Genomic DNA, 21877 nt, shown 5'->3' with positions numbered 1-21877 from the left:
ATGTTGAGAGAATGGAAAATGGCTGTCTGCTAAAGAAGGTGATGAATGCAAGAGTTGATGGGAGAAGTACAAGAGGAAGGCCAAGGTTTGGGTGGATGGATGGATTGAAGGAACCTCTGGATGATAGGAGGATAGCTGTGAGAGAGGCAAGAGAGCGTGTTAGAAATAGGAATGAATGGCGAGCAATTGTGACGCAGTTCCAATAGGCCCTGCTGCTCCTTCTGGTCGCCTTGGATGACCGCAGAGGTAGCAGCAGTAGGGGATTCAATGTTATGAAACTTCATCTGTGGTGGATAACAGGGGAGGGTGGGCTGTAGCACCCTAGCAGTACCAAATCGAACTCAGTTGAGTCCCTCGGCAGGCTGGGAGGAGTGTAGAGAGGAAAGGTCCCCTTTTTTCATTTGTTTGATGTCGGCTACCCTCCGAAATTGAGAGAAGTGCCTTGGTATATAAATAGAAAAAGAAAATCAGGGAGACTTAACAATATATTGGGAGAGTGATTAGTAGTTAAGGAAAATGTTAGAAGTTGATGTACAATTATGTACCAAGAAGGGGATTGGTCATTCATTCATGTCTGGGATTTTTAGTGACTAGTGAATATCCGAGCCTAGGAGACTTCAGAGTGTCTTCCCTCTTAGAGTTCTTAGATGTGGGGTGTAAACACCTTTTCTTTGGGGTGCATTGAGAGAATGCCTTTTTGTAAATCAACTTATATTTGTATATTTGGTGCAAATAGGGCTTCATTTGCAATATATACTTATGAGACTGTCTTTTAATTATGTTATCAACATAATTTTTATATACTTTACATAAAATCATAGTTGCAAGTTGTAAGAGAATTTATATGAAGACTGCAGATATTAGGCTAGAATATTTTATCTTTATTTTTGGTATTATAGAAATAGAATGGTTCATAATGCTAATTTTATGCAGCAATTAATCAATCACTCAATCAGTAGCTTAAATATTTTCTGCCTCCTATATTTTTTCTTGATAACTTAGCATTGATGGTATTCAAATTTGATTCCCTGTTTTGTCCCCTGATGCTAATAATAGTAAATTTCATGATCACAGATATTTTTGCTTTTCATTTTAGTTTTATTTGCATTGGGGCCTGTGTCCAAATGTGAAGCATTTTATAGTTTCTGCTTCAAATCTGACAAATTTTCACTTCAACCCAGTCACTCCATAGGGGGCCTGTAAGCTGAGCACAGCATTACTGAAGGATATTTGTAGTCTCTCTTTGTCCTTTAAATGCACCCATTTCCTCTTCTACTTTACCTCCATTCTGGCTTCCCTGAATGACTTCTCAAACCCAAGCTCTAAGCCATATGTCTTGAATTTTACAAACCAAGAACCCAGAATCATGTGGTTAGGTTCAGAGAATGTATACTGGGTAAATTTCTAGTTGTTTCTCAGTCTTTTTTATGAGAGAATTATTTTGGTAATGTTATGATAAGGATTTCTATGATTAGTTCTTATTTTGTAATCTTGTGTCTTATGTGCTGGAGTACTGTATTTTGTCTGCACTTTTGCCGTTGCAAAATTACTTAGTGATGATTATATTTATAACTGCACCTTAAAAGGAAGGGATTTTGTAAGAATAGATTTTTCTGAATGTCAGTCAAACTTAGAACACTTGTGTTACAAATCATATTCATAATATTTGGTAATGAAACTTATATAAATGGAGTAGCATTTTGGTCAGAATGATACAAAAAATTTTAAATGATAGTTTGTATATGCATATGGTATTTATGGGTATAACTCAGGTCAATGCAGGCGAGAAATTGATTCAGTGACAAGAAATGTAGAAAGTTATAAAAAGTTATAAATGAATGGGATGAGTTGTTTATAGAACGTGGCAGTTTACAATGTTTGAAGATTTAGTTTTATTAAAATGCATTGGGCAGAACACAATAATGTACTTGACAGGCAGTAGTCTACCAAAGAATACTCTACTGTAACTCCCTCTAAAACTAAGAATGACTTAATTAAATATGTCCCTTCCAGAATTTTCTTGAATGTTGTTGTTGAAGATTGCCTAGCCCTTTTGGCCAAGCATGGGCTCTTGCAATAATACAGCCCGTAGCAATTTTCTCGAAACCATTCCTTTCCACTTACACAAATGTAAAGATGATGATGAATGTTTGACTTTGTGACTGCATATAAGATTAAGGGATGTCCTTTAGGTTATCACTCACATAGTTGCCTTGAAGGAGGTGTCTCTGATCATTGACAGAGCATCAGACTGTACTCCACAGTCAACAGTACCTCAGTTCAGCTGAACTGAACTGGTGGATCAAGTACATGAAACCATTGAGATACAGTTGTTCAAGTGGAATAAAGATAGCAAAGGTTTGACATTCCTAATAGGTTTTTATTGTTTATTATAACAAGAAAAGGAGAAATCATCTCTCTTGTCATTTCCTTGAAATATGCAATTGTATTGGCCACACCAATCAGAGTGATAATTTTTTTTTTAGTTAGTTGGAGAGATGAAATAGCATTTCCTATTCACCTCCTCGTTTCCTAGATCCCAACTTGATCAAGAAACCAACAGAAATGGAAGTAGGGCTGTTCAGACATGTATTGGAATGTTCTAGACTATGCATTTTACAGAGTTTTATTTATCAAGGACCTCTGCAAATCATTGTACAAAATTTTTTATTTCAGAAGCTTTTTGGGTAAATTAATTAGTTTTGTTTTAAATATAAGAGGCTCTTAAGTAAAGTTGTTATGAGCAGTTTGTAAAGCATATCTCAGCACAGGATAAACTTTTTTTTATATATATCGCTTGTTTTCTATTTGTCACTCTGTGGATATAATAATAATAATAATAGATACTGCATTATTTAAGGTCTAAATTTGGAAGTATTGTTTCACAGCTAGTGGTAGCAGTGGGCGAGGACATCTTTCTCGAACAGTGTCGGAATGTGTCTCATCAACTGACAGAGATGCTTCATTGGAAGGCATGTTGATGCCTTGTAATAGGCAAGGAGGATCTCTTGAAGACATTGTAGGATTGGAGGATGTGAAGCAGATTTTGAAGGAAGCTGTAATAATGCCTAGCCAATACCCACAACTGTTTCAAGGTAACCATACATGTAACTCAGTAATGTTTTAAAGGTTTGTAGTCTATAAATTTCGTAGTGCAGTGTGTGACTATGCATTCAGTGCTAACAGTCCATTAAGCAATAACAGACTTATGTTTTTTTAAGCAATTTATAGCCCTTTAGATAAAACAACAAGAATTACTTGAGAGTCAAGATTTTTAGGTGGTATGCCCAAGAATGGTTCTTATCTTTTTAGCAACATTGTTTATCTATACAGGTTGTCTTTGAAGTTAACAATAATCAATGTCATCATAGGTGGAGCAAAGCCATGGACAAGATTGTTGTTATATGGACCTCCTGGTACAGGGAAGACAAAGCTCGCAAAGCTTCTTGCTGCAGAACTAAAATGTGAATTTTACTGCGTCTCATCCGCTAACATATTATCGTCATGGATTGGAGAATCAGAGAAGTAAGCGTTTTCTTATTCAACTTGAAAACTTGCCTGAATATAGAAGGATATGAAATAAACTATTGAAAATAAATTTTTCAAATCATGGTAATCTTGAGATGCCTTGGTTCTTTCCTTTCAGGCTCATACAGGAATTATTCCAAAAGGCTCGTGAACAAGAAGGTCGAAGTGTGATCTTTATTGATGAAATAGACTGCCTGTGTAGAAAACGATCCCAAAGAGAAGACGAACATTCACGAAGGTTAGTTAAAATATGTATTGTTTGAGCTGAATCACATTACAGTATAAATTTGCCTGTAAGTTTTTCATTTTAGGAAACCAAAGAATTTTACTAAATACTGTCACCTTTTTCTTACCAGGCATATGGCTATATTATATGCATATAGAAGTCTCATCATCAACATACCAACTCTTATATTTTGTCACTAATATCTTTCACTCTAGCAACTCAGTACTTTTGGGTTTATTTTTCCTCTTGCTTTGCAAGACTTGAAAGAATTGAATTTGTGGGAAACATTAGTGGTGTGCAGAAACAGAATTGCTTTAGAATAGGTATATGGAAATCACAGAAAGAACTAGTCACATTACGAAACATTAGATGTGTCTGGTTGGTTGAGGAGGTAACTTTTCACATTACTGTAGTTAATGCACATGTGCACATTTTCTTCCTTGATAATAGACTCACTTTAATACTTCATTAACTTCTCCAAGCAAGCCCTAATTCTATGATACAGTACAGTTTATGACATTTGACTTCTTTTTTATCTTCAGAGTCAAAACAGAATTGTTAAAACAAATTGAAGGCATCGATGAAGAAAACTCAGCAAGTTTCTTCCTGTTAGGTGCAACTAATTGCCCCTGGGATCTAGATCCTGCCTTTCTGAGGCGCTTTCAGCGTCGTGTGTTTGTCTCATTACCAGACAGGTGAGTAATGCATCTTATTCAATGACATAAATTATGGGAAAGTTGTACAGCCAAGCACCCTTTAATGAATTATTTTTTATTTCAAAGTCATAATTAAACAAATGAATGTGTTGAATTATATTAATTGAGAATATTCTGTTAGATAGTCAATATCTTGAAATAAAATGCACCAGTTCCAGTTATTGTACGCCACTACCTACATTACTTATTTCCTGTGCACAAAATACCATTCATGAACCCAATTGCATTGCTAGATACTTTTTGTATGAGTGTTTGAAATTACTTTATAGTTTCATTGAGTATTTTTCCCCAATCTGAATAAGGCTAAGGAAAATTCTACTGTGTTGTCCTGGTAAAACTCACATGTATGGAATTATTGTCAATCATTTAAAGAACATAGTACAATAATGGTTAATTTTTGACTGCATGTACTGCCACTTCAGGATATCAAAGCTTAACACTGCCCCCCTTCATATTACATTGGTACTGTAAAATATTGTCTATAACTGATTTCTTGTCATGTCATGCAATTTCTCATTTTGATGGCTTATAATCACATGTTCAGTTTGTTGACCTTAGAAGATATTTTTTCATAAGCTTGCTTGCTATCTTGGGAGAATAGCTAGTGTTGTTGATAATTATTTTATTTTTTTTATTTTACCATATTTTTTTTTTTACATTAAGTACAGCAGAGAATGTACGGTTTGATAGTAGTTTTGTATGTTGATTTGTACAAGCCATAAAACCAGCCACTATACTGAAAGGGTAATTTTTTGTACTCAACCTCCCATCACCAATGACAGCCACCATTGTCTTTGCTTTTATTGTCCTCCTTCTCTTATGTCTGTTCCAATAAGCAAAACGGACAGAATTGTGACTGTATGTGCTGGTGAAGGTAGGGACTACTCTAAAGGCCTTACCCACAACTTGGTGCTGAAGTTCTATCTTCCTGTATTTATGACTGTTTGTCTCGCTATAAACACATCAATTATTATTTTTTTTTTTTTTTTAAACTTACCTGATGCTCATATTGCTTCCACCCTAAGCTGTGTCGATGCCTATCGGAAAAACCTAATTTTGATAAAAAAAAACATTTCTATTTCTATACTCCCCTGATGTTCATATTGCTGCTTCTTCTTCAGAAGCTCGTTCTGTCAATGTTTATAAAAAGTTTATAAAAATAAATCTCATTTTTTCTCATATAGGAGATGAGACCCCAGTAAAGTAATGAGACAACCTAGAGGTTAATGGCAAGTAACACAATAGGAGATACTTTTTCTTCAGTTTCTAAGACACAAGTATTCCCTAGTCTTTGACATCACAAGTCAGTGGGGAATTGGATGAGCATTTGTATTGACATCTGGTGAGTATAGAAATAAATAATTTTATTATTAAAATTGTTTATTTTTATGAACCTCCCCTGATGCTCATATTTATTACTCCTACACTGTGATAGAGGTGAGATACCAGTGATGCAAAGAGATAGGTCAACAAAGATTTGAAATGTATTACCCAATTAGAATTCTAGACTCAAAAGTTCTAGAAATTAATGGGAAGATCTCAAACCCATTTCTTAATAGGTCACCAGATGGTTTTGTAACCATATTTGGAATGATGAAAAAGAAAAATATAACTTGATTTCATTTGAAAAGTTAGAAGCCCAAGCAGCAGTCACTATGGGACATAGAGGCCGATAATCTTGATAGAAATGTCAGGATTTCTCAAAAAAGAAAATTTCCATATCACACGGTTCACACCACTCAGGTACGTTATTGAACTGTCTAGAATTTTTTGCTGAAGAAACTTTTCTGCAAATTTTAAGAGATGTAGGCTTACAGTGTTCGTAGTATGTTCAAACTATACTAAAGAGATCATTCTGATAAGGGGAAGTGAACAAGGAAATTGTAAGTGACTCTTAGTCTTAAAATAAATTATCTCTGAATGAAGGCAAAAAAGGACATACTCAACTTGAGCTCTCAAGCCCACCTTATATGTATAGGTAGATTACTATATGTTTAACTGTTAGATTTACACGGAAAAGTTAAACCTACCACATCCCAATCACCTGATTAATGGCGTCCCATATAAACAAGCTTAAATTTATTAGTTATAATACCCAAAGTAGATGTCTAATCCCAGCTGTTACTAGCTAAGCTATAACCCTAGTTGGAAAAGCAGGATGCTATAAGCCCAAGAGTTCCAACAGGGAAAAATATCTTAGTGAAGAAAGGAAATAAACAAACTACAAGAGAAGTAATGAACAGTCAAGATATTTTAAGAACAGTAACAACATTAAATTATATCTTTCATATATTAACTATAAAAACTAAAAAAAAATAAGGGGGAGAAATAATAGAGAATAGTGTGCCCTCAAGCAAGAGAACTCTTACCCAAGACAGTAGAAGATCATGGTACAGAGGCTGACACTACCCAAGATTAGAGAACAGTGTTTTAACTTTGGAGTGTCCTCTTAGAAGAGCTTCTTACCATAGCTAGAGTCTTCTACCCTTACAAGAGGAAAGTAGCCACTAAACAATTACAGTGCAGTAGTTAACCCCTTGAGTGAAGAAGAATTGTTTGGTAATCTCCGTGTTGTCAGGTGTATGAGGACAGGAGTTTGTGGAAAGAATAGGCCAGACTATTCTTTGTATTTGTAGACAATGGAAAAATGAGCCATAACCAGAGAGAGGGATCCAATGTAATATTGTCTGGCCAGTCAAAGGACCCAATAACTCTAGCGGTAGTATCTCAACGGTGAAGAAGTGGGACAATTTTCCCTCTTCTGGACTTCACTGGAGAGAACTGTCATACTGTTCTATAATAAGGTTTTCATGTTCGGTTGGCAATCCTTTGGGAACGTCTACTGTAATGGAATTCTCTTGTGTTAACTTTAATGAAAGGGCCTTCTTGTTGGCTTACGTTTGAGAAAACTGACCCATAATTATCTATTATTATTATTATTATTATTATTATTACTATTACTAGCTAAGCTACAACCCTAGTTGTAAAAGCAAGATGCTATAAGCCCAAGGGCTCCAACAAGGAAAAATAGCCCAGTGAGGAAAGGAAATAAATAAACGATATAAGAAGTAATGAAAATTAAAATAGAATATTTTAAAAACATTAACAACATTAAAACAGATATTTGATATATACACTATAAAAGGACTTATGTAACCCTGTTCAACATTAAAAACATTTGCTGTGAGTTTGAACTTCTGAAGTTCCACTGATTCAACTACCCGATTAGGAAGATCATTCCACAACTTGGTCACAGCAGGAATCAAACTTCTAGAGTACTGTCTAGTATTGAGCCTCATGATGGAAAGGCCTGACTATTAGAATTAACTACATATCTAGTATTACAAACAGGAATGAACTGTCCGGGAAGATCACAAAATAAAGGATGGTCATAATTATAAAAAATCTTATGCAACATGCATAATGAACTAATTGAACAACGGTGCCAGAGATTAATATCTAGATCAGGAATAAGAAATTTAATAGACCATAAGATCCTGTCTAACAAATTAAGATGAGAATCAGCAGCTGAAAACCAGATAGGAGAACAATACTCGAAACAAGGTAGAATGAAAGAAGTAAAACACTTCTTCAGAATAGATTGATCACCAAAAATTGGATGATAAAGTATTTCTAGAAACCAGCCTCAGGACATCAGTTTGAGTTCTGCTCTCTACTTTTTAAATTACTTTGTCGATAGTCACTCCATCTAATACAGGTCCCAAAATAAAAGAATTTTATTTTTCATTTTTTGGTCTCTGATATTGAACCTACCATAGATGTATCTATATGTTCTCTTGCTTTGATCCCAAAACTCATAAAGACTTAACGCTTCAGGGGTCCCATCTGACACAGCTTTTATCTCATCAAGTCATAATCTAAAATTAAATCCAAATCATAATCTGCAAATTCCTCTATGGGATTAGAAACAACCCCTGTAATGGACTCTTTAAAGGATAGGGATTCAATTACATTTCCTGTCTGATTACCTACAAATAACCTCTCTTTAATTGACCAACTTGCATAACTTGAATTTAGAGATTTCTGTTATGAGGCACAATGATTGGATCTATGCCTTGTGTCGAAACAATGCCAGCAGTGATTCTTACTAACCATGCTATCAAGAGAGATATAAGTTCATTTTAAGTCTACTGTACATATTCCTGTTAACTTCAGAAATCTGTTCTTAGACTTTAAATCAACCCATCTCCACCATAATTGCTGATTAGTGAGTTTGCAACTCATAGCTATTTATGATGAATATATGTCGCTAACACATGATTTTAATCAATGTGGTTGATATTTACACTGATTAAAATCATGATTGTTAGTGATAGATATTCTTCATAAATAGTTATATGTTGCAAACCCATTAATCAGCTATCATGGTGGAAATGGGTTGATTTCTACTCTAAGAACAGATTCATGAATTTGACAGAAAAATGTACAGTGGACTTGAAATGAACTATCTCTCTTGATAGCATAGTTAGTAAAAGTTAATGCTGGTATTGTTTTGAAATAGAGGCTTAGGTTGGAATCCTTGCCCAGCCAGAATCATTTATCATAAATGATTTTCTAGGGGATATACATTTCCGAAGGTAGAATTTGAAATAAAATTCCATTTAGTTTTTTTATTTAGATATCTATTAACAAAAATATCATTATTATTATTGTAATGATTTAGCAGTCCATTATAACTGATGGCATAATTTCATGTTCTTCAGTAACTAGAACATTCTTTGCTCAGAACCCAGTGCCAAACACACAACTATGCTTAAAAAAGATTGTCACTAATTACAGGGAAGGACGACGTCAAATTATTTCCAAGCAGTTCACGAACACGCCTCTTCAGCTAACAGACTTAGAGTGGATACAGTTACTGGATGCAACAGAAGGATATTCTGGGGCTGATCTGACTCACTTAACTATGGCAGCAGCTTTCCAACCAATTAGAGAGTTGCAGTCATCAAGATACTGGAGATTTACAAATGGTAAAGTTTGATGTCTCATCTTTTATTTAGGACTGAATTTTTGAAACTGCATTATATCATTAAAATGCTTTTTAGACTAGAATATGACTGTAATTAGGACTTTTTGAAAGTGCATTTTATCATTAGAATACTTTTTAAACTAGAATATGATTGTAACGCATTGGCATTAAGTTGTGTCCATCCCCAAGACAAATAATAGGAGAAAATGCTTTTGTAAAATAAGTGTCAAATGTAATAATATAAGTAAATGATTGCATTCATAAATCCTACAGCCTTGTGGTTCTATTTTCACAGATATATCTGTATTGGGGTGTTACTATTTGGTAGCATTACTGCTGTGATCCTAGTTGTAAATGGTGAGAAAGAGAACAATTTTTTGAATAATAGAGCAAATGCTGCTTTAGGCATGTTAGCTAATTCAGTACAGTATGTATAAAGATTAGGGCAAAGGATGGGTTCTCTTGATTTTGCAGCCTTGAACATAGTATGTGCTGCTAATACAATTCCTAACAAAATTTTGTGCTCTTCACTTCTTTTGCACAAATTATTTCACCAATGCCATACTCTCTTGTAGTGATCTTCAAGGGCACTTTGCAGTTCAAAATTTGTCAAGGACAAAAAGAGTAAAGTATTTTTTTTACATTATTGTGAAGTTGTAATAAATCCTGTTTTACTTTAATGATATTGTAAAGTATTTTAACAAATCCAAGTTACATTTCTATACTATTCAAGGACTTTCTCAAAAGGGTTTGTTTTTAATTGAGGTGATAATTGAGCAACATAAAGTTGAATTGGTCAGGCAGTTATTTAAGTGGAAAGAGACCAAAGGGAAGAGGTGAAGTGGAAAAGATTGAAAGCAAACCTACAGAGCAAATATCATTTAGGCAAAATAAATGTTTAACATTTGTACAGTAACCTACCACCATATGAACCAGATTCCTTCTGAGATTATTTTAGCTAATAATCAAAGGGAAAAAAAGAGACAAAATAAGTATGAGAGCGGAAAGGTAGTCATGGCTGAGAGCCAATCAATAATTGGGAAATAGAAGAGAGTTATAAGGCAGAGATTGAATGGTTTTCGTAAGCTGGAAAATTGGCTAGTCCAACACAATTAAGGTGAGACAACTTGCAATCTACCTAGCTGATCCTGCTATGGTTAATTAACTATGCTATGAATGTAACCAGAATTCCTGAATTTATATATTAATTGAATTAGTATTCCATAATTTATTTACAAACTCAGAAAATTAAGTAATTTCTTTTGAAGCTGACGACTACAGTCAACTCTCATTATCTGCAATTAATTAGTTAATGAAGACGGTCGTATATAGTATGCCAATATTGAGGATACAAAACAAATTTTTCCAATAAAAGGACACAAGTGGGCCCCAACTCCCCAATTTTTTTTCATATTTGAACTAAATGAATGATATTCTATCTGAAATAAGTAACTTTATTGTACTAATTATGCATTATTATAATTAAAAACCATAAGTTTAAAATTGAAATTATTATTATTATTATTATTATTACTAGCTAAATACAACCATAGCTGGAAAAGCAGAATGTTATAAGCCCAAGGGTTCCCACAGGGAAAAATAACCCAGGGCAGAAAGGGAATAAGAAAATATATAAACTACATGTGAAGTAATTAATGATTGATATGAAATATTTTAAGATTATTAACAACATTAAAATAGATATCGTAGATAAACTATGAAGAGAGACTTATGTCAGCCTGTTCAACATTAAAATATTTTGTGTAAGTTTGAACTACTGAAGTTCCATTAATTCAACTGCCCAATTAGGGAGATCATTCCACAATTTGGTCACAGCTGGAATAAAACTTCTAGAACACTAGTATTGAGCGTTATGATGGAAAAGGCGTGGCTGTTAGAATTAACTGCATACCTAATAATACGTACAGGAAAGTAACGGGATGATACAGTCTGAGAAAATCTGAATGCAAAGGATGCTCAGAATTATGAAAAATCTTATGCATTGTGCACAGAGATCAAACTGGTTGACAGTGCCTGTGATTAATATCTAGATCAGGAATAAGAAATTTAAATAATTGGAAGCTCTTGTTCAACAAATTAAGATGAGATGCAGTAGCTGAAATTCAGACGAATTAATTCCAACCGTCTTGCCTTCTCCATCATATGGCTCGGCACTACTGAATATTCTAGAAGTTTTATTTCAATTGTGACCAGATTGTAAAAGTGATCTTCCTAATCAGGCAATTGAATTGATGTAACATCAAAAGTTCAACCTTTCAGTGAATGTTTTTATGTTGCACAGGGTGACATGATTCTCTCTTTATTGTTTATATATGACAGATCTATTTTAATGCTGTTCTGTTTACCATGGCACTTCCCCCAATTTTGGGAGGTAGCCAACATAAAAAAAGGGAGATTTTTCTTCTCACCATTCCTCCCTACCTGACGAGGGACTCACCCGAGTTTGGTTGGTACTGCTAAGGTGCCACAGCCCATCCCTCTGTTATCCACCACAAATGAAGCTTCATATGCTGACCTTTACTACTGCTACAATCACTCTCCAATTATTCCTATTTCTAGCACGCTCTTTTGCCTCTCTCACATCTATCCTTTTGTCACCTAGGGCTTTCTTCACTCCATCCATCCATCCACCCAAACCATGGCCTTCCTCTTGTACTTCTATCAACTCTTGCATTCATCACCTTCATCAGATGGCCATTTTCCATCCTCTCTACATGGCCAAACCACCTCAACACATTCATATCCACTCAAACTGCTACTTCATTCCTCACGCCCCTTTCTCACCCTCGCGTCCTAGCTAAATTTGTTTACAAAATACTCTTGTTATTTATCTTCTTTGCTCTTACTACTTATTAAGAAATAGTATACCCACTGTTGAATCCTTAATGAAATAGGTGTTATGAAAATAGAATACTTACCAATATGTAATTTTTTGGATAAAGTCATGAAACCACTTCCATACTTTCCCAGTATTTTTTATATTTATAGATATTGAAACTTACAGTATTCCACTTCGTATATGAGATCTTCAGGAGTCCTCATCTCCCCAAAGATCTAGAATATTGGATAATTTTCATAGAGCCTTATGATGGAAGTGAATTACCTCGCTGATTTGTGTACTGTAGTGTACTAAAATTATTAATGAATTGTGATACATGGTTATTCTTGTAACCTTTTTAATTTCCTTTCAGATAACAAAATAACTCCCTGTTCCAATGATACCTTGGGGGCAATGCAGTATAGTCTAAACAAGCTTCCTGCTGACAAGGTAATTACCCTTTTACTGTTCTTAAGAGAAATCACATGGTTAATTTGAGTATTTGTTTTAGCTAAAACCATTAGTTTGGATATTTATACAAAAGACCCGTATACATCAAATCTACTCGACTTGAAAATTTTAATTGTTGCCTGACCTTGGGTGATGGCATGCAAAACTATAAAGATCTAGGAGGTACATTTTGTGCAAAAATTGCACATGTTTAAATTGTGCTAATGCCACATTTTTTGTTTGATATGTTGACAACTGAAGGTGAATGCTAGAAATAAGGAAGGAATTAGACATTTTGATAAAAGATGAAGAATATAAAGAGAAGAAGAGGGAACATGAATAAGAAACGTAAACAAAATTTTTAATGGTAAGATTTATTTTTATACTTGATGTTCATATTGCTTCTTCTCCAGAAGCTTGGTTTATTGATGTTAATCCCAGAAATTAATTCAAAAATTTCCCATTTTCTTTCATTTCAATAGATGCATGCCCCTAGTAAAGTAATGAAACACACTCCCGGTTAATGTCGTGGATCACCAGGGGTTCATTTTTATTCAGTTTTTCCATCGCATCGGTGATGATTAGACATATCCTCTTCCAGATTGTGATAATTTTTAGTTGCGTTTCAAGTTCATCTGGTCTAACCTTCTCACTCTTCTCAAGACTGTTGTTCATATACCATACACAATATTCTGAAAGTCTCACCTTGTATGCTTCTTCTTGCTTGGGCTAAAGATCATGTGTCATTGATAAGAGGAGAAAACGAGGTACGAAATCAATGTATTCGCTATTTACAGACATTTTGTCCGGATTCATATATAAATTGGCCGAGAACCTAAATCACTTGTTGGACGGCTACAATTGACCTCTAGGAGGTGTCCAGAGACCTGGGCGTAACCTCCTGAAGGTAGTGGGTCATGAAAGTCAATTTTCTCTTCCATACTCCCACTTTCAGCACCTGTCCTATTGAGATGTTCTTCCTGAAAGCCTCTCATTCACTCTCCTGTTTGTTTCCTATAGCCAAAAAGAGATAGTGCTCCTACAAATCTTTACCCCAGCTTTGCTCACTAATGGGTTTTGAATATTGAATCTCAAAACTTAGTTTTGACAAAGTTCTGTAAAGCCTCGTAAGTACGCTTTACAGAGTAACTTTGCCATTGCCAGGGTGGTTGACTGGGATTGCCCTACAGCTCTCACTTCCAAAGAGGATTTGACAGACTTGGGGTTCAATAAAGTATGTTGAGCACTAATTTCTGCTGTTCTGAGATGGTTTGGAACTAAAGGTAAACCATTATCCAATTGAGTTGTGCATACTTTGAGTATCCCATATTTTTGGGGAGAAAGACCATAGTAACATTTAAGTTCCATGAATCCTTCAAACTCTTTTGAATATGCTCCCAAAAAAGGGACTACATTCTTTGGGAAAGATGAAGTCTCCTTTTAATAGCATTGTTGCCTTCATTGATTTAGAAGCAATATTTTCCTTATAAATTCAAAGCCATCTTTACCATTTTGATCTAAAAGGGAGTGTTTGTCTTTACAGTCATTCCAACCACTGAAGGATCAAGGAAATAGTGATCAAAAAGGAAACCTCCAGCCTTGATACTACTCCTGCCAGAATGTCTAGGGCAGACTTATATAACATCAGGATAAGCTCTTTTGGGATTAGCTAGGGACATGCTTTAAGAGATGGATCTTTAAACCTCCATCATGATTTAGGAAAATCAGAAAGATTCTCAAATTCAGTATCTTCGAATGGAAAGTCTGTACTACTATGTTGAAAAATATTCAACTTGGCACATCCTTCCAAGTATCTCCAAGGTTTTCTTATTAGGTAGTACCTCAACGGGTGGTTGGTGCCTTGGCCAACTTACTACTTACAAATAATCTTTATAATTAATGTCTAATATAATCTTTGTTACTAACCGTCACCAGGATATAAAACTGCTATATATGCCATCGATGCTATAAAGGATACTGAACTGAAACCCGACTGCCATTTCAACCTCAAGTTCCGACCTGTGTTTCAGACTTCAATCAGAATACCAGGAAAAAATCCATCCTTGCTTAACCTGACTATGGTTAGATACTTTTAAGTGAATTTATGTACAGTATTCATAATTTAAGTAGATCAGGTAATACCTACTGACAGTTGCCAATGAAATAAGTTTTCAATAGAATAACTGTGTAAAAGAGGCTAGAAAAAGCAAGCTTTAAGCTATGCTAGCATACCTATAATTACAGGTCAGCAATAAGGCTACACTAAAACCCTCATTTAATCTCATAACCATTATTGTATATATACACTCCCAAGCTAAGAGAAAGGATGAGTTACTGTAATGTACGCTGGTAATAAAAGGAACAAACATTGATATTATTATTTATGAAAAAGGAAGTCACTAGGCTATGCAAGGTGAAAATATTACGGCAAGGAATTGTAAAATTATCTAATTAGACAAAAGGTTATCAAATTTTAACACTTTAAAGTTTATATGATACAAGGTCATTATCTCAATATTGTCAAGTAAAGGGTAATTACGTTATACGAATCATAAGCAAAATATAAACTATCAATGGCCAACTTGAAAACTTTTCCATCCTCTCTACATGGTTTCCCCCTCAACACATTCATGTCCACTCTAGCTGCTAAGTCATTCCTCACACTTGTTCTCACTCTACTACTTCATTCCTAATCTTATCCAACTGAGATACACTGACCATACTCTTCACGCATCCAATTTCTGCCTGTCACTTTCATCCCTATAACTCCAGTCCATGTATCACAGTTGGTACAATGATTTTCTCATACATAACTTTCTTTACATTTATTCCTAACTCCTAATCTTTACCACAGCTAATTTACTGGCTTAGTGGCAGAGATTGAGGATTTCATAATCATCATAGTGCAATATACACAATAAGATTAATATTAAAGTTGTAACTTTTTTTCCGATTTTGGGTAGTAAGAATAAAATTAAATATTTTTTAATAATCATACATACATACATATACAAAGGCATTTTTCCAAATTTTGGGGGGCATAGCCGACATCAAACAAATGAAACAAAAAAGGGGACCTCTCCTCTCTAAGTTCCTCCCAGCCTGACAAGGGACTCAACCAAGTTTGGCTGGTACTGCTAGGGTGCCACAGCCCACCCTCCTCAGTTATCCACCACAGATGAAGCTTCATATTGCTAAATCCCCTACTGCTGCTACTTCCGCGGTCAACCAAGGCACCGGAGTAAGCAGCAGAGCCTACCGGAACTGCGTCACAATCGCTCGCCATTCATTCCTATTTCTAGCACGCTCTCTTGCCTCTCTCACATCTATTCTCCTATCACCCAGAGCTTCCTTCACTCCATCCATCCACCCAAACCTTGGCCTTCCTCTTGTACTTCTCCCATCAACTCTTGCATTCATCACCTTCTTTAGCAGACAGCCATTTTCCATTCTCTCAACATGGCCAAACCATCTCAATGCATTCATATCCACTCTAGCTGCTAACTCATTTCTTACATCCCTTCTCACCCTCACTACTTCGTTCCTAACCCTATCTACGCGAGATACACCAGCCATATTCCTAGACACTTCATCTCAAACACATTCAATTTCTGTCTCTCCGTCACTTTCATTCCCCACAACTCCGAACCATACATCACAATTGGTACAATCACTTTCTCATATAGAACTCTCTTAACATTCATGCCCAACCCTCTATTTTTTACTACTCCCTTAACTGCCCCCCAATACTTTGCATCCTTCATTCACTCTCTGACGTACATCTGCTTCCACTCCGCCACTTGCTGCAACAACAGACCCCAAGTACTTAAACTGATCCACCTCCTCAAGTAACTCTCCATTCAACATCGAAGTACCTTCCCTTCCCGAACATCTCATAACCTTACTCTTACCCACATAAACTCTCAACTTCCTTCTCTCACACACCCTTCCAAATTCTGTCACTAATCGGCCAAGCTTTTCTTCTGCGTCCGCAACCAGTACAGTACCATCCACAAACAACTGATTTACCTCCCATTCATGGTCATTCTCGTCTACCAGTTTCAATCCTCGAGCATTCACCTCTCTCACCACTCCATCAACATACAAGTTAAACAACCACGGCGACATCACACATCCCTGTCTCAGCCCCACTCTCACCAGAAACCAATCGCTCACTTCATTTCCTATAGTAACACATGCTTTACTACCTTTGTAGAAACTTTTCACTGCTTGCAACAACCTTCCACCAACTCCATATAACCTCATCACATTTAATAATCATAGCATACATAAAATGTTCATTATTATTTTTATTGCAGATATTGGCTCGAGAGGTGGAGATCAAGGATTTTTTAACTGCTGTTAAGACAACACCACGCACAGTGAATTCAAGTATTTTGCAACAGTATAAGGATTTTGCTTCTACAGTACACCAGACTTGAGGTGTATCTAAAGCAGCAACAGAGATCTGATCTCAGTCAGTTGTATAATTCAGGATTTTTCTCTAAAAATGAATGGTCTAACCATAAATGGAGGTTATATTTATGACAAAGTTCTTTTATTTTCATATACGTAACAAATACTATTATACTAAGTACTCTAAGTTTTTGATCTGAATAGATATATTTCTAAATGTGAGGAAATTATCTAAGTAAAATAACATTTACTCAAGAGATTGTTAAACAATTTCTTTCTCTATCAAACTTATAACTGATGACACCTTAATTCAAGTTAAATTCAAGCTGTACTAAATATTGTTAATGTTATGTTAGTGATTTTTTCATTATAATTCTAGTATTACTACCCCTTTACTGCAGTCAGTATTCTTGAGATTCAAGAAAACAAAATTTTTATTTCTTTGAACAATTTTAAAGAAAAACATTCTAGATTATTTTGAGAGAAAAACAATTTATGTCTGTTCAATAAGTTTATTTTCATAAATTCAGCTATCAATAGAAAGAAATTTGAACAAAAGAGAAAGAAAGAATGTAGTAGCAATAATAATAATGAAGAGACCATACTGAAGGCAAGGTTTTAAGCTGATGAAAATCAAAGACTTAATCTATCAAAATTGTTATATAAAAGGTGTAATTATGAAATAAAGTATACATTATAGTGTCAGTGGTATTATTTAAAGAACAGGATCATCCTCAGTCCTGCACCTGGTTGACATACAAACTTTTTTTTTTATATACTGTAAAATATTGACTATGACTTATGGGAAGAATTGGTATACCATTCTAGTTTGGCTACCAGCTTAGAGACTGCAAGCTACTCTGATAACAAGAGTGCACTAACTGTTTGTTTTAAAATACCTGTAATCAACATATACCATACAAATGAATACTATCATGAAGAAAATGTATGCCTACCTACGAGGCAAAATAGCATTTACATTAAAAGACTTTAGTATAACGAAAATAATTAGAGCAAAAGAGAGAGAGAGATATCAACGTGGCATTGGCAAAGTTACTGAGAGTACTGCAAATATATGGTTTGCTTGAGCTACATGTATTTACTAATACATTGCACTTGGTCATAAGTATCACATCCATCCCTAAATTTATAGTTGGCAAGACTAAAATTGCTAATATTTACAAGGGGAAATTTTGATTTCCATAAATACTAAAATGTGCTATAAACTTCGATTAACACAAATTTCTAGACAATAAAATAAAAATTCATTATAATAAGACATTTTCTGAATATCAATAAAGTAGTACTGTACTTGAATATTAGAAAGTAACTAATGTATATCAAAATTTAATGAACAAAAATCAACTACTTTCCCTAGTTATCCTAATAAGAACATTTCATGGATAATATGACACTTCTGACAATGTTACATTCTTTGTTTATAAGGATAACTCTGCCCAAGATACATAAGGCATTTTTAAAATTACTGTACATTCCTGTTGACTAATCTTCCTTCCCTGGCAAGACGTAAGATTCAATATTAAAAATAGATATAAATCACAAACTTGTTCATGTTTGGTTACAAATTCAACTTTATCTTACTTTACTTGAAAACTATTACCGAGGAATATCTTGCTGCATAAGTAACTAGGATCCTAAATTCTGGATTTAGTTTTCATAGGATGGGGGGGATAGATATCACTAACTGACACCTATTTAAGTTACAACTACCAGTACCTTGAAAAGCAAGGCAAAATTACGGCACTAATCTTTTGGCAAAGTAAAATGTATATTGTGTATCTGACAATAATTAGATCATAACAAGGAACACAGGAACAAAAACACCCGTGGGTTAAGTGCAATGTAAATCGAGAACAAGAAATTCTGAAAATTTATCAAAGAAAATAAAAATAAAATAACTATACTTATTTATCATCACTGCCTTCTAGTTTAAAATCACGTTTGTGCAAAAAATCCTAAATCAAAGCAACCATACAGGAAGTTTGCATAAGGGATCAAAACTTACCCTTGACAACAACAGAAGAAATAAGTTAAACATTTATAGAGAACTTGGGGTTCAATTTAAATCCCTTACGCAGAAATTTAACCAATCCTGAAAGTTATAACATACACCATACAAATAAAACTGAATTTATTATATAAAAGCTTTTTGAATGCACCAAAAGCCTTATACTGACTGGAATTCGGAACAATCAAACAACAATGCTTTCCCAAGAACTACAACCAATTCATATTAAGTCTTACAGCCATGTATCTTGAAAGTGACTAGGTGAATTCTTCATATGTCTAATTACATCTTTAATTTCAAGGGTAAACATGGATATATTACTGTATTCAAAATTACATATTTATACCACGTCCCTCCTTACAACAAGAGTAACACAATATTTCAGATGAGTTGGCACTTTCTTTTACCAATATTCCAAATAACAAATGGCTGAACATTATTCCATTATTCTAGAAGATAACAATCACTGTTTAAAATGAAGTATAATTTTGTAATATATTAGTCGTACAGCTAATCACTGATGCTGTATCTATGAATGAAGACTGAAAAAGATAAAAAGAAATGCAACTAAGTACTGTCATTTAGACAAATCTCCTAGATAGAACAGTTGAGAAATTTCAACAACAATTATTCAACAACACACACTGCCTTATTACATTATGAAGATCACATTTACCATGCAACTTATCCATATAGAAAACTATGCCATGGCTCCAAAAACAGGGTTGTGTCTACAAATGCTTGGTCCTTTCTCTTCATACTCTGCTTTCGTATGGCAAACTTGATAGAAGTCAGGCTGTAAAAAGTAAAATTAATAAATAATCAAATATTGTTAAAGGTATTACTTCAACCAATGACAATGGCAAATACATCACCAGAGCATACAGTATGTGAATGGACTCTTCCTCCATTTTCAACCAACAAAGGACATCGAGAAGACAAAAAAAAAAAAGACAAAAAAAACTATTGGTAAAATGCTCACCCCTGATTAATTAGATATAGAGCATATATCAATCAGACTCCTTAACCAATACATTCACACCTCCCAAGGTAGTCCTAATGACTTTCTATCTTGAATATTCATCATTAGAAATATCAGTAAGCTCTTTGTTTTATGGGGTTGGAAATAAAAAGGGTACATTCCATTCTCTTCTATCTTATACACCATCTTCCTGACCTACCAGCACTGCCATTAATTCACCTTTCCCATTTTTCAATGGTATCTTCAGCACTTCTCCACGTGTTAATCTTGCTTTACCAAACCTCATCACATTAAAACATCTCAAACTTTTAATCTTTTTCAGTTTCTGGAAACGACATTTTTCTCCGTCAAATTCTCATTTGTAATGCAATCGTTTAACTATGCTTCAGCTTTGAAAAAAAAATATTAAGGTCCAACATAGTAAAAAAAACCCTTCCCTTTTCCTTGTCAGTGCCCATATTTATGCGGACATTAGGATTTACCAGCAGTCTGACATGCTTTTCCAATTTCATAAATTTCCTATTGCCCTCTCAACTCCTGCTTCAAAGTAATGTCTCTCCAAGCCCATAGAAATGCTCTACAACTCCTGAGAGCTTCCAATTTAGCACAAAAGGGTTAATGTCTTAAAAGTCTAAAAATCACATACTTTTAAAATTTGTATTTTTCCTAACTATCAAAGCCATCTCCTTTAACAGGAGCACGAAATCAGAATAGCTGGAATTTAGTAGTTATAATTTATAACAAGGTGTTGGTAGTTACTGGCGGGTAGCTGGGGAAGCCTGGCTCCATCGTCAGTAGGGTGATTGTGGCAGGAAGTAAAACTTGAATATCAACCTGATAAAATTTTCTAGGTGATAGGCTAGGTTTCTGTCCAAAGACAGGTCTGAGAAGAACATATACTGTATGTCTGGAATGTAAGCATAATTGAAAATAGGTTTATACATTCATGTCCATCCTCCCCATAGTAAGGATGTAATTCTCTTACCACATCACAGTTTACCTATTGCTCTCTCAGTACAACAAAAATTAATAAATATAATACTGTATATGTAAATCTACAGTATATCACAGACTCATATTTATATTATGTTTTTCCAAGGGCAGATAATTTTATATTTTTCATATTTTAATAATTTTTTATGTAGTCCTTTTTGGGACTAAAAATTAAAGTAAATTACAGTAATACTGCATATACTTGGGTAACACTTGCTATCTTGCATATTGTGCAAACACCAAACTTTTACCCATAAAAAAACTATATTATCACGTATCTCGTACTGTATACTATATCAGTTCCTCTTTTGAGACCAAATTATAATAAACTAACTTCTTTTTACCTCACATCTCTATCCCAACTTTTAGTTCAATAAGTTATAAAAGCAAAAGAGAATGAATGATAAAAGTAACGTTAGTATCACATGGCTATTTAAGAAAAAAAAAAAAAGCCGTTTCATTAAGAACATCCGATTTGGATAAAATCTCTTTTGCTTGCATTTCAACTACTTTCATATGATGGTAAACAATTACACTAGTTGTTACAAATGACTTTAAGTAGCACATGACCGATATATCACTTTACATATTTTCCAGTTTATGCAATGGTAAAACAAATTATACAAAAGTTACCTGAAGAATTGGATGAAAAAGTCAATAATTTCTTAAGCATTGTAATCAAGCATCGTAAAAGTAAAAACTACAAAA

The 21877-nt window shown here is 34.4% G+C and overlaps 2 protein-coding genes across 3 annotated transcripts in view; one reads left to right on the top strand and one right to left on the bottom strand.

Annotated features, from left to right (window-relative positions):
- LOC137653570 (uncharacterized) overlaps positions 1–17865 on the top strand; it is a 49473-nt gene extending 31608 nt beyond the window's left edge. For both annotated transcript variants that reach the window (XM_068387080.1, XM_068387081.1), the window contains 7 exons: positions 2889–3095; positions 3372–3525; positions 3647–3766; positions 4297–4449; positions 9271–9461; positions 12673–12749; positions 17069–17865. In XM_068387080.1, the coding sequence (XP_068243181.1) occupies positions 2889–3095; positions 3372–3525; positions 3647–3766; positions 4297–4449; positions 9271–9461; positions 12673–12749; positions 17069–17191 (1025 nt within the window). In that variant the 3' untranslated portion in view covers positions 17192–17865. The remainder of the gene's footprint in view (positions 1–2888; positions 3096–3371; positions 3526–3646; positions 3767–4296; positions 4450–9270; positions 9462–12672; positions 12750–17068) is intronic.
- The window catches only part of Arp3 (Actin-related protein 3), a 76458-nt gene continuing 72227 nt past the window's right edge, over positions 17647–21877 (bottom strand). Inside the window, exon 9 of the mRNA XM_068387082.1 lies at positions 17647–19990. Coding sequence (XP_068243183.1) covers positions 19895–19990 — 96 coding nt within the window. The 3' untranslated portion in view covers positions 17647–19894. The remainder of the gene's footprint in view (positions 19991–21877) is intronic.

This window comes from Palaemon carinicauda, chromosome 14, assembly GCF_036898095.1.
Source record: "Palaemon carinicauda isolate YSFRI2023 chromosome 14, ASM3689809v2, whole genome shotgun sequence".
In the NCBI taxonomy this organism is placed as follows: Eukaryota; Metazoa; Arthropoda; class Malacostraca; order Decapoda; family Palaemonidae; genus Palaemon; species Palaemon carinicauda.
This window is presented reverse-complemented; position numbering and strand designations above follow the sequence as displayed.